This window comes from Antechinus flavipes, chromosome 3 (assembly GCF_016432865.1).
Source record: "Antechinus flavipes isolate AdamAnt ecotype Samford, QLD, Australia chromosome 3, AdamAnt_v2, whole genome shotgun sequence".
Classification (NCBI taxonomy): Eukaryota; Metazoa; Chordata; class Mammalia; order Dasyuromorphia; family Dasyuridae; genus Antechinus; species Antechinus flavipes.
The window spans coordinates 547,881,764-547,894,410 of NC_067400.1; the positions used below are offsets into that span (position 1 = coordinate 547,881,764).

The following is a 12,647-nucleotide window of genomic DNA, read 5'->3' on the forward strand; positions in this document are numbered from 1 at the left end:
AGAATTCCCAATCCCTCTATTTTTGTCCTCCTACATTTTTGATTTCCTTCACAGGCTAATAGTACACTATTTCCAACTCCGATTCTTTTTGTACAGCAAAATAACTGTTAGGACATATATGCTTTAACATACTTAACATGTATTGGTCAACCTGCCATCAGGGGGAGGGGATGGGGAGAAGGAGCGGAAAAATTGGAACAAAAAGTATGGCAATTGTCAATGCTGTAAAATTACCTATGCATATAGCTCATAAATAAAAAGCTATAATAAAAAATTTTTTTAAAAATGTTCTTTGAAAGCAGGACTGAAACCAACTAGATGAAAATTTAAAAGATACAAAAGTGTGACCCTTGGTTCAAAAACCTACACAAATGAGGGACTATTTGATTTAATAAATGATAAACAAATGTGACCTTTTTTCTTTTCATTTTAGAATTTATTTACAAAGATAAAAATCGACTGATAATATTAGTGCAAATGAATAACTGGGCACAGAATAGCTGGGCAGCTAACAAACATATTTCTTGCCTTAAAGAATACTGAGAAAATAATTTCAGAACAATGAGAAATATGTAAGAATGCAAGAACTTCTCCATTAGATTGACTAATCAATTAGATATTCCAAATCTCACCTTTCTCTTCTAAACATGTCTAGTGTTTGCAACAAATGGGAAGGTACTAAGTTGATAATGGAAAAATTATTAGTGATGCCAGGGCCAATACAATAGCAGAGGTCCTGACTTCTTGGAAAAGTCTAATCTCTCAAGGGAAGTATATGAGGAAAGGTACTAAAGGGAGGAGAAATATAACTAGAAATTGCTGAGAATAGCTAATCTGTCAAGTGCAGTTTTCCCCTCAATTCCACACTTATATGTCATTTCAAGACCTGTTCATTTTATGAATAAATCTGGCAAAATTATTTCTAATCATCACATAAATTCAACAACAATAGCACCTGAACACAAATTTTCACATCTCTGATCAGAGCTTGGAATATAATGAACTCTGTGTTTCTGAAGTAGTGTTAAAATGATAATGTTTCAAATTTTTTTCTGTTTAGTTTAAAAAGAGAACTAGTCTTTCTAATATTCTATTTTGTCTAATGGAAAAACCTATATATCTGTTTAAGAGTATCCCAAAAATCTTAGTGCAGACTTTTGCTATACCTTGTAGAGAAAGAAGATAGCTAGGAAGGAAAGTACATTTCTAATTAAAAATGAAGAGGGAGTGAATTTCTGGGAACAATACATTTTTACATCCCTGAAAATATTGAAAGTCTATCTTAACCATCGAAGTATGTTTTTTTTTTAAATTTTTATCTTTAAAGATAAAATGAAATTATTTCTTTATATACTATTACAGAAATAGAAAAAATTCAAATAATATTAGGTTTGCTATATTATATAACAATTGATAAATTGTTTACAATTTATATTTTCATATTTTACTTGAAAATGCACCATGAGGGCTAAATATTTAAATTCTATTTTCTTCTCTGTACATATAGGTATGTGTAATTATTATGAGAGCTAAACACAAAATGAGTTTTCTAAAAGATGAATCAATTCTATTAACTAATTTAAACTTATCTTTGGTACGGAAGATTAATTATAGATAATGGCAAACAATCTCATTTTTAAAGCTCTTTTTTTCTTGATCAAATTAATCATCTGCCAAGTGCTTATGGCTTGCAATGAAAACAAATATATTTAAAAGTTCTATTTCTAAACATACTGATTGCTGTGACTAAGTTCTACACAAATAAGAGCAACTAGTCTGTGTGAAACAATTAGGTTCTCTAGAAAATTTACTTTAAAAATAATGAAGAAACTAACAAAAACTAGGATTGAATCTGTACAATATTATGATAGAGCAACAGAAAGCTTATGTTAACATTTAGCTTTTATTTTCCTGGAAATTAACAATTTTCTCTATCATTTCCAATTTTGCAGCAAAAATAGATACCTCCATTCATTTTTGCAGCAAAAATAGTTAAGACTGCAATGAACCATTAAAGATATAGGAAGATACTTGAAATATCTTTTCCCATATACAGCAGAAAACCAATATAGAGACTTTGTGTAGATATCAAATATACAAAATTCCATTTAACATGTGGAATGATGAAATTATATTAGATTCTAAAATGTTTAGACTAAGAATTTTTTTTAAAGACAGTGGTTTTTCCTTATAATAAAGTTCCAAGATTCCTTTGAATTTTATATCTATGTTTTTATAATAACGAAGGCAAAATGTAAATGAAATTTGATAAATGATAATATATTTTTCAACATTTTTTTAAATGGATGGCATACATAGTCCCTTTTAGAAAGCAATAAAGAGAAAAAAGAAAAAAATGCAAAACATCAAATCTTCATTTTTAATAAAAAACCTCTATGCATTGTATCTTATTAAAGAAAAGAAAATACCATCTGTTTCTATTTTTTAAATGTATTTCATTTAAAAAACTTACAAAAAAACTGAATATAGAACTTTTAAATTTTTTTTAATTAGGACTCTGAAACTTAATATTATTTCTTTGAATACTGTCTGATATGTATGACATACATGTGTCTGACAGAAATGTAATCTTAAACAGCAAAATTTTATACAAATTAATATTTTATTTCTCTCATTATAAGAATGAATATGGACATGAAGTTCAAATAGTGCCATCTTGTGGCTACCTTCACACTTATCACTTATGTTTTATTTAACAATAAGGAATATGCTTACTAAAGAAAATTCCAACTTGAAAGGGCCAAAGGGATCATGGAAATTATAGGATTTACAGATGAAAAGGTCCAAATGGATCATCTCTGGTTCAACCCCCTTAGTTTATAGAGAAGGAAATTAAGGCTTGATCAGAAAGCAGAAACTACTTATCCAGTGTCACATCAGTAGTTAATAAGCACCAGAACCAACACTTTTTATTCCAAAGCCAGTTCTTTTCACTGTACCAACTAAGCTGATGAGTATATATGTCAGTCTCAGCTTGAAGATCTCTGGGGGCAGAAATGGGTTCTTTTTTGGGACACCCTATTCCACTTATGTATAAGCAATAATTAAAAGGAATCTTTATTTTATATTCAGCTCAAAGCTGTCTCTCGACAAATTTAATCTCTTTTTCTTAGCTGTCTTCTGGGGAATCAAGTCAACAAGCTTAACCCTATCTCCATGTGATATTTTTCCAATACTTATAGAGAGGTATAGCCTCATCTCCCCTTCCAGTTAAATAGCTGTGGGTATTTCAATTAATACAGGTATGGCAAGGTTTCCAACCCCCTCCCATCCCAGTCAGCTTCTTCTCATAGAATCCTTCCCCTGAGAGAAGGGGAATTTTGACAGTGTCCTTCCTAATATTTGAGCTTCAGGACTGAACAACTCTCAAGACATGATATGACCAGAGTGTGGTGAAACCTCTATCAATTTGAACACTTTGTTCCTATCATGCACCTGGTCCATAGTACAAGTCTAGTAAATGTTTGTAGAACACTCGAATTATAGCTGTTATAATTCATTTTATAATGAGTTTTATGGAAATCACCTTTCCCATAAGGAAAGGTTTGTATTGTTTGTATGTTTGCAATGTAGGACTTTTTAAACTGTAACATATTCCTTTTGTGAATGTAAGCTAGACAGTCAATAGTAGAAAAAATATACATACATATACACTTACACAAATCTAAATACCTGTTACCCCCTCTTACATGAAGTACTGAACAGAGCACCAGGCCTAGTATAAGAAAAACTGAGTCTCATATATGTACTAGCTGTATGATCCTGGGCAAGTCATTTAATCCAGTTTGGCTCAGGTACCTCATCTGTAAAATGAGATGGAGAAGGAAATGGCAAACCACTCCAGGATCTTTGCTAAGAAAATCCTAAGTGGGATTACAAAAAATCAGATACTGCTGAAAAATAACTGAGCAACAAGCATTAAAAAGCATTGAGTGAATATTTTCTAGGTCTCTTTAGGGTCTAGAAATTGGCTCAGGAGAGGTAAAAAAAAAAAAAAAAATCAAGCCACAAACTTAATGATAAACCTTTATTCTTTGTTCGGTTATAAAGCCCATTAAGAACTAATAAGATCACTTGTACAAAGGCAGGAACCCCTAGGCTCTGGGAATGTTTCCCAGATTCCAACCTAAGGCCAGAAGAGCCAAGGTCTTTATCTCTTTGAGAATAGCCATAGAGTGAGTCAGTCAGATTCTCTCATTCTTTGTCTTCCTACTTTGCCCTTTCAACCAAATACAATTCTTGAGGATCTTGAAGCACAGATATGGGACCAGAAGGTACAAAAAATGATCATTTTATATCAATCACAACAGAACAAAATCAATATTTAGGCTGGATGGTACAACAAAAAGAGAACTGTCACTAGAGCTGGAGGACCTAGGTTTAAATCCTACCTCGAATACATAGGCAGTCACAATCTTATGGGCTTCTGGTGCCAGTTCTATAACAATGGGAGGGTGGGGTGGATTATGTGATCTCCAATGTTCCTTCTAGCTCTAAATCTATGATCTGATGAAAAAATCTAAATTGACAACAATTTACAAATATTCAGTAAAAAGATGTATCAACAGTAGAAGCAAGTCAATAATCACTAAAAAGAACTAAAACCATTAGGCATAAATCAATGACATGAAGGTATAAAAATATGAATAGAAAATTAACATCAACATTAACCAGCAATATTATTAAATATATAAGATACCATTTAAATGTATATATAAATAAATATATAAAATATGCATGTGAATAAAATAATAAAAAAAAGTGGAAAAAAAAAAGAGTATAGCTAAATTATAACCTTGTCACCATCAAAAACTGGTTCTTTAAAGGAACTTGATCCATGTCTCTCTCCACACAGTTTCTATTACTGGGCTCAGTGAATTATAATTCACAAAGATCACAAAATACATATATGTAAGCAGAAGAACAAACTTCACATGATCACTGCTCTATGATCAAGAGAACCAAGAAAAATTAATAGATGTTGTAGAGGAGATCTTTCCCATATAAAAAAAGAAAAAGCCAAGAAGCCATTCTTATTGCTGCTCACTAAATCCTCCACAAACTAATGCTTAAGTGCTCAGATAGCTAATGAAGACCTACCTCAAGATACATCCTAAGAACTTTCACCACTACCTATCTCTAGTTTTCAGAAAATCCTTATCAATTCTAAAGAATTTTAGAATAAATCTCACTTGGAAACATGCAGACTCGTTTTCCCCTTATTAAAGAGTACACTTTTGTCACAAGAACGCTTATTTAGGAAAATATTGCCAAAAAATGAATAAATTAAAATGGGCAAGAGAAATTCTCCTTTTGTTTTGAAGAGTTTGAAGAGAAACAATCCTCAGAAAACTACAACTAGTTCATTCTATCATGGGAGTTTAATCTCAAATTAACTTTTTTGATTGTTATATCATACTGTTGACTCATACTCAAATAAATAGTGGACTAAAATATCCAAATCTTTGTCAGATAAATTTCTTTCACATCATTCCTTAATCTTGTATTTGCACAAATGATTTATAACTCCAATCTTAGGATTTTATATTTATCAATATTAAATGTATTTTGATTAGTTAGAACTTTGCTATCTGCCAAATTACTTTTGAATCTCATTTCTGTCAAGTCTAGCTATCTGCTATACTTTTATATTACTCTAAATTAGACAAGTTTTCATCCATACTCAAACAGATCTGTGATCTCATCAATTTGGTTGCTCCCTTATATAATGAGAACTACAAAAAGTCATTCCCTAACAAATAAGTGGTCAAAGGATGTGAACTAAAAAAATTTCAAATTAAGAATTGCAAACCATCAATAATCATATGAAACAATGTTCCAAATTGCTAATAATAAGAGAAGTGCAAATCAAAACAACCCTGAAGTTTCACCTTTGTCATGCAAATTGGCAAAGATGACAAAAAAATTGGAAGAATCAATGTTGGAGGGATTGTGGGAATATATAATGCTAGTGCATTGTTGGTGGAATTAGGACAACCATTATGCAAAACATTTTGTAATTAAGCAGTTAAAAATTATCAAAATATCTATACTCTCAGAAATCCTACTACTTTGGTTTAAAAAAAAAAAAGTCCCTACATACACAAAAGCATAATGGTGTGTGTGTGTGTGTTTGTGTGTGTGTGTATGCATGCGTGTGCTAAGCCTGAGTAAAATGCTGTGGAAAAAAGTAGATGTCCAACCATTTGGGAATAACTAAGCAAATTGTAGCGCAGAAACAGAATATTACTGAAACATTAAAAAAAAAAAACTGATGCATATGTAGAGAAGTAAAGGATTACTTTATAAACAGTAAAAATTGGAGTAGAAAAAAAGAAAGGGGAATATCATAATCAAAGTAAGGGAGCATGGGAAAAAATTAACTGTCAAATCCATGGATAAGGAAAGAATTTTTGAACAAAAGACCACAGGGGGCAAAAAAAAAAAAAAAAAAAGATAATTTCAATTACATGAAATTTAAAGTTTTACACAAACAAAAGAAATACAGTCAAAATTGAAAGGAAAGCAGAAAAGAGGAAAAATTTACAGCAAGTTTCCCTGAAAAAAAGTCTCATTTAGGACTGAGTGGAATTTATAAAATTTATAAAAACAAGAGACATTTCCCAATTAATAACCTAAAATGATATAAACAGAAAGTTTTAAAAAGAAATCAAAACTATCAATAATTATACAAAAAAAATACTAATAATTAGAAAAATGCACATTAAAGCAACCTCACATCTACTAGATTGACTAACATTATAAAAAAGGAAAATGATAATTGCTAGAAGTGAGGTGGAAAAATTGGGACACTAAAACTCTGTAGATGGAATTGTGAACTAGCTAACTATTCTGGAAAGTAATTTGGGACTATGTCCAAAATCCTATAAAATGTGCATACCCTCAATCCAGTAATATCATTATGAGCATGCATTGTTATATCTATATCCAAAAAGATCAAAGGAAGAAAAAAAGAACTCATGTATATAAAATTATTTATAACAACTTTTTTTTTTTTTTGTCATGGCAAAGAATTAGAAATTAAGAGGAATGATCAATTGAAGAAATTGCTGAACAAGTTGTGGTATATGATTGTGATGGAATACTATTGTGCAATAAGAATGGTAGTTATCACCAGGGCAGGGTTTAGGGAAGATTAGGGAGGGAAGGGAAGAAAAAAGAGAAAAAAAATAAATTTACACGATTATTGTGGTATGTGTTCAAAAGCAGCTTATACATAAAAGATTTATAGTTTCAATTGCAATCATCTTTTTTGTTTTATTGTACTATGTTATGGAAATGTTTGTTTTATTCTATAAATTAAAAATTAAAATTTTTTGAAAGAAATTATGGGATGGATGGTTTCAGAAAAATCTGAGAAGACTTAAATGAACTGATGCAGAGTGAAGGGAACATAAACAGGAAAACAAAGTACACAGTAACAGTAATATTGTAACAATGATCAATTGTGAAAGACCTAGCTATTTTGATCAATACAATGATCCAAGACAGTTGCAAAGAACTTGATGAAAAAAAAATGCTACCTACCTCCAGAGAGAGAACTGACAAACTCCTGTGTGTAGATTGAAGTATATTTTTTTCACTTTATTTTTCCTGCCTTTTATTTTTTTTAAGCAACATGGCTTATGTGGAAATTTGTTTTAGATATATAATATAATGATCAGTTTGCTTGTCTTCTCAATAGGTAGTAGTGGAATTGGAAAGGAGGAGCAAATCTGGGATTCAAAAATTTTAAAATGGATACTAAAATATAACTGTATAGCTATATATCTATCTATATGTAAAAATTTTCAAATATCCTTTGCTATATAGGACAGTTCTCGAATGTCAAAGGGAAATTTAGGTGATATAAATACAAGATATCACTAAAATTTTATTTATTTATTAATTTGTTGCTAAGACAATATGATTTGTCCATATTCTTCTATCAGTTTGTCACACAGGGACTTGCACCCAGTTCCTGAAGACTTTCTTGCTTTCTTTTGAAAGTAAAAAGTTGCCAGTGTAGAAAACCTAAATTTACTTTATCACATGGCCAGTCTATTTTCTTTTTTATTAAATTTCCCTGAAGACAACCTTTACTCTAATTCTCCAAAGTACGTTATTTGTTATATCCATTACCTACTTTTCTATTTCCCTTTGTGTAATACCTTTAATTCCTCAGAGATTATAATGTTCCATAACAAGAAGCTATACTACAATGTCTGGTTAATGTTGGTATTGAAAAGACGGGGGGTTTGTCGGAGAGAAATCTGGAGTTCAATGAAGGAGCTCTACAGTTTCCTTAAAAATATCCAGCTCACTCTCCTATCTAATTTTGAAACTAATTCTCTTTCAAGAATCTAAAAATCAATTTTTTACTAAACCCTTGACTTACTTTCTAAGGAAGGAGAGATGACAGCCTAGGCAACATGAATGAAAAACTCATTTGTTAAATTGTAAAGGGGAGAAAGATGGAAGATGGAAGTAGCAGTAACTCATAAAAAAGAGAGAAATAATAGAAAATGAATCCACTCTAAAGAGAGCTTGGTAAGAGAGATACATCTAAACCATTTCCATATCATTACACAACTACTGAATGGGATAGGATCAAAGTACGGAGAGCCCTAGCTCACTCCACTAGATGCCTGAGTTATCACATAGGGTCAAGTCACTCAGATCAATTGAAAAGTATACGTTGTAGGCATTGTGTTAGGCCCTAGAGAAACAATTTCTAAGTGCTTCTCAACTAATGGAGGAAACAAGTATTTATATTAAAGATAAATTAGGAGTCAGATATGGGACTTTAACTTTAAAAGCTAAACAAGAAGTTTATATATTTTATCCAAAGGCAATAGACAATGGAATTGGTTGGGTAGGGGAGTTATAGTTAGAGCTTATGGAAAATTATGTGGGCAGCAATGTGTATGATGGACTGTCACAGTGAGAGACTTGAGGTGAGGAGATAAATTAGGAAACCATTATAATAATCAATGCAAAATTTGATGAGGGCATGATCTAAAATGGTGGTTAATATGAGCAGAGGGAATGGCTATGATACAAGAAATCTTATAGAAGGAGAAACAGGAAGGTGTGTTAACAGATTCAGGAGAAAGACTGGAGCTGGATATGCATTCCAAATCTGTCTACCTAAATCAAACCAATCTATAAATGTCCAAATTGTTCTCAAGGACATTGAGAAAGATGTCATTTTGGAATGATAAGGAATACACTAAAAGAAGGACTTTTTCTTTCATTATACATCTTTATCTTAAATATCATTCTGAAAACCTGCAGTTGACCCTTAGCTCAAATGATACTATCCTTCAAATTACCTCATCTCTCCTTTCTTCCCTATCTATTTCTTAGAAGTAAAGTTTCCTCACAGACTTCTTTATGACTTTTTCACCCCTACTTCAAGGGGTGAAATTAGCCTAGGAATAAGAAAGTAAATACAATATGTCTCACAAGAATTAGTGACCTTTTAAACTTAAGCAGTTTGATTTTAAGCTTTAGTTTAAAATAGTAATATAACTTTTGGGACACCCTGTATGAGCTTAACTATATATATGTATTACTAAATTGAAATAATGTTTTATGTCCTAAAAAGTCCTAATGATATCAATATTGCCATCCAAATTAATTATCAATCAGTGTGTTAATTATTAATGTATATTAGCTTGACATTCATGAATACTTCATTATCAAGTTATCCTTAGAGCTGTTGCTATGGATTCATAATTATAGGTGAAACAATATTAAAATAAAGTGCTTCTGATATATCACATCCCAGGTATACTTTTCTTATAAAACATTCTCATCTACAATAGAAAATATTACTCTAAGACTCTAGCATTAAAAATTATTTGGTATGAAAATAATTCCTATGTCTCCTGATAGTATCAAGGTGCTCATAAGTTTTGGCAGGTCCTATTCACCAGAGTTCAGGGATAACCTCTCTATAGTTCTATATCTCATCCATTTTGGGATCAGCTTGGCTGTGTTCAGGCAGGCTCATTACCAGCTGGGCCAGAGGTAATGAATTTTGCAGCAACAGTAACTCCCAAAGATCACTTCCTAAGTTATAAAGATGTCATCTACATCAGTGCAAAAGTGACAAAATTACAAAACCTTCCAATATTGAGATGTCTAGTGGTAGATTGAGTGATAAGAATGAAAAATAAGCTCTTCAAAAGGGAAAAAAAAAGTCACTATTTAAGAAAGTCAGGAAAACATCACTCACTTATACAATACAGGTCTGTCCTGCAGGGCTTCCATTGCTTGGGTAAGTACTGGAGCTATGTCACATGATTCTTGTGTCAAAGTCCTGCATTCACCTAAAAACAATCAATTCCATAAATAACATATGTAGTAGCTATTTTGAAGAAAAGTTGAGCTCAATAACATGCTACATTATACTATAACTTTAGATGTAGATTTCAAACTATACAAATGATTATTAAATTGATTAAGACCTACACTTTCAATTAAATTAAACTTCCAAACTTATAATCAATATCAAATTATTACATAAATTTAGATTAACACAAATGCGATGAAATATATTCCAAACTTCCATTTGAAAGCTAATCAAATGGGGGAATTTCAAATCTAAGTTTGTCAGATGACAAGGCATTGGGGAAATTACAAAGCATTATAATGTCTTGCTAGCATGGCATGAATGACTTGAAGTCCTGTCTGCCAAACAGAAGACAAAACTTTAAAACAAAATGGATTTAATAGATATGTGAATAATCATGTCTAACTGGTAATTAAAAACATGGCCATAAAATAGGCTGAATTGTTTTACTCTTTAATTTGAAGAGAAATGATGTTTTTTCTTTCTAATTCGATTCACTCCAACCATTATTTACTGAGTAGCTTCTTCAAAAGAATGTATGGCAGGTTAGTATTTATTTCCAGCACAGTGTGGTACAAAATAACAGTTAACTAATTTTTGTTTGCTTGATATAGTATACAAAGAAATGTAAGATATGGCCTTACCCATGAAATGTCCAAAATCTAAACATAGGCATATGAAAAGTTCAATAATAAAAGGTTTGAACAGTTATTAGCTGTTACCATAGGCAAATCACTTTACCACTCTATGCTTCAGTTTTCTGAATATATAATGAAAATGGGACCATAAGGTGATATATACTTTAAACTGGATGATATCCTAGATGCCATCTAAATACACCCCCCTCTTTTACAGATGAAGATTCTGTAGTTCAGAGATTAAGAGATTTGCCTGAAGTTTCAGATAGTATTTAGCAGAGCAAGGAACTAAACTCAAAGTCCCCTGATGTCCATGGCTTAATTTCCCTGTACCACTGTGCCTCCTTAATGATGACAGGATTTTATAGAGCTTTAAAGTTTTCATAATTTCATTTGGGCTTCACAACAACTATAAAAGGTAGGTAAATACTTTCATTTCCTCCGCAAAATTTAAAGAACTAGAGAAAAAAGGGTTTGAACTCCATATATAGAGGTCAGATTATATTAACTATTCAATAAAATTTATATAATTATCTCGATGTACTTTTCAATATTAGATTTTTAACATGACCTAACAAGCACTTATTAAAAGCCTTACCATGTGTCAGTGACTAGATTAAGCACTGGGGATACAAAGAAAGACAAGCTTATTCTCTGTCCTCAAGAAATGTATAATCTAATAGGTGAGTCAACATGACAACTATATATCAACAAAAATATACACAAGGAAAAAGTAGGGATAATCTGAGAAGGAAGATACTAGTATTAAGGGAGACCAGGAAAGACTTCTTGCTGAAGATGGAATTTCTGCTTAAATTAATCTTAATTACTTGTCATTTATCCCTTCTATGTATAGGGCCAGACTATTTTCACATCTAGTAATCCATCATTTAGGTCTCTGGTGGATCTCCCAGTTATCCTCATCTGACTTCATAGTATACTAGGCAACTTAAAAAAGTTCTGGGATAACAAATTTGGCCCTGTCAGTACCAAAGGAGTACAGAATCCAGAAAAATAAGATAATTCTTTGGTTACCTCAGCAATTTACAATTGTTCTGAGATCTTTGGAATATCTTGTTCAGTCTGAAGAATCTATAAATATCAGTCATTGAAAATTTTCAAGGGCACATATGGAAAATACTGTCTTCTTAATATCAAGCCCTATCCTGTATGGCAGTGGTTGTCTGATCCAAATATTAAACTTTGGGAAGCTCCCAAAATGGTTCCATTATTGGGTGCAATAATGCAAGCTAACCTAAGCCCTTTATCAGGGTTTTACTTTACAGGGTACTATAAACACTGTGAACACTGAAAGACAATGTATTGTAGGGAATAGGAGGAAGAGTTTCCAATTATTTAAATTATTTGATGGATTAAGTGAAGACTTCCTTCACTTGAATTTGCAGGTTAATAAAGAAATTATCTAAACAGTGAAGGTCAATGACAGGGTCAGGGCCTCAAAGTAAATAAGTGACAGACAGTTTTTGAACTCAGGATTTCTTGACTTCAATGCTAGCACCTTATCCATCATCTGTCTCTCTCACAAAAGGCTGGTTTCTTAATCTGGATAATACAAGGGCAAAAGGTCTTTGAAAAAACAAATATTCTGACACATGGCAGTTTTCCCT

General features: G+C 31.6%; 1 protein-coding gene across 1 annotated transcript in view; it reads right to left on the reverse strand.

Annotated features, from left to right (window-relative positions):
• Positions 1-12,647, reverse strand: part of COG6 (component of oligomeric golgi complex 6) — a 116,115-nt gene that overhangs the window by 62,713 nt on the left and 40,755 nt on the right. Inside the window, exon 8 of the mRNA XM_051987395.1 lies at positions 10,265-10,358. Within this exon, the coding sequence (XP_051843355.1) occupies positions 10,265-10,358 (94 nt within the window). The remainder of the gene's footprint in view (positions 1-10,264; positions 10,359-12,647) is intronic.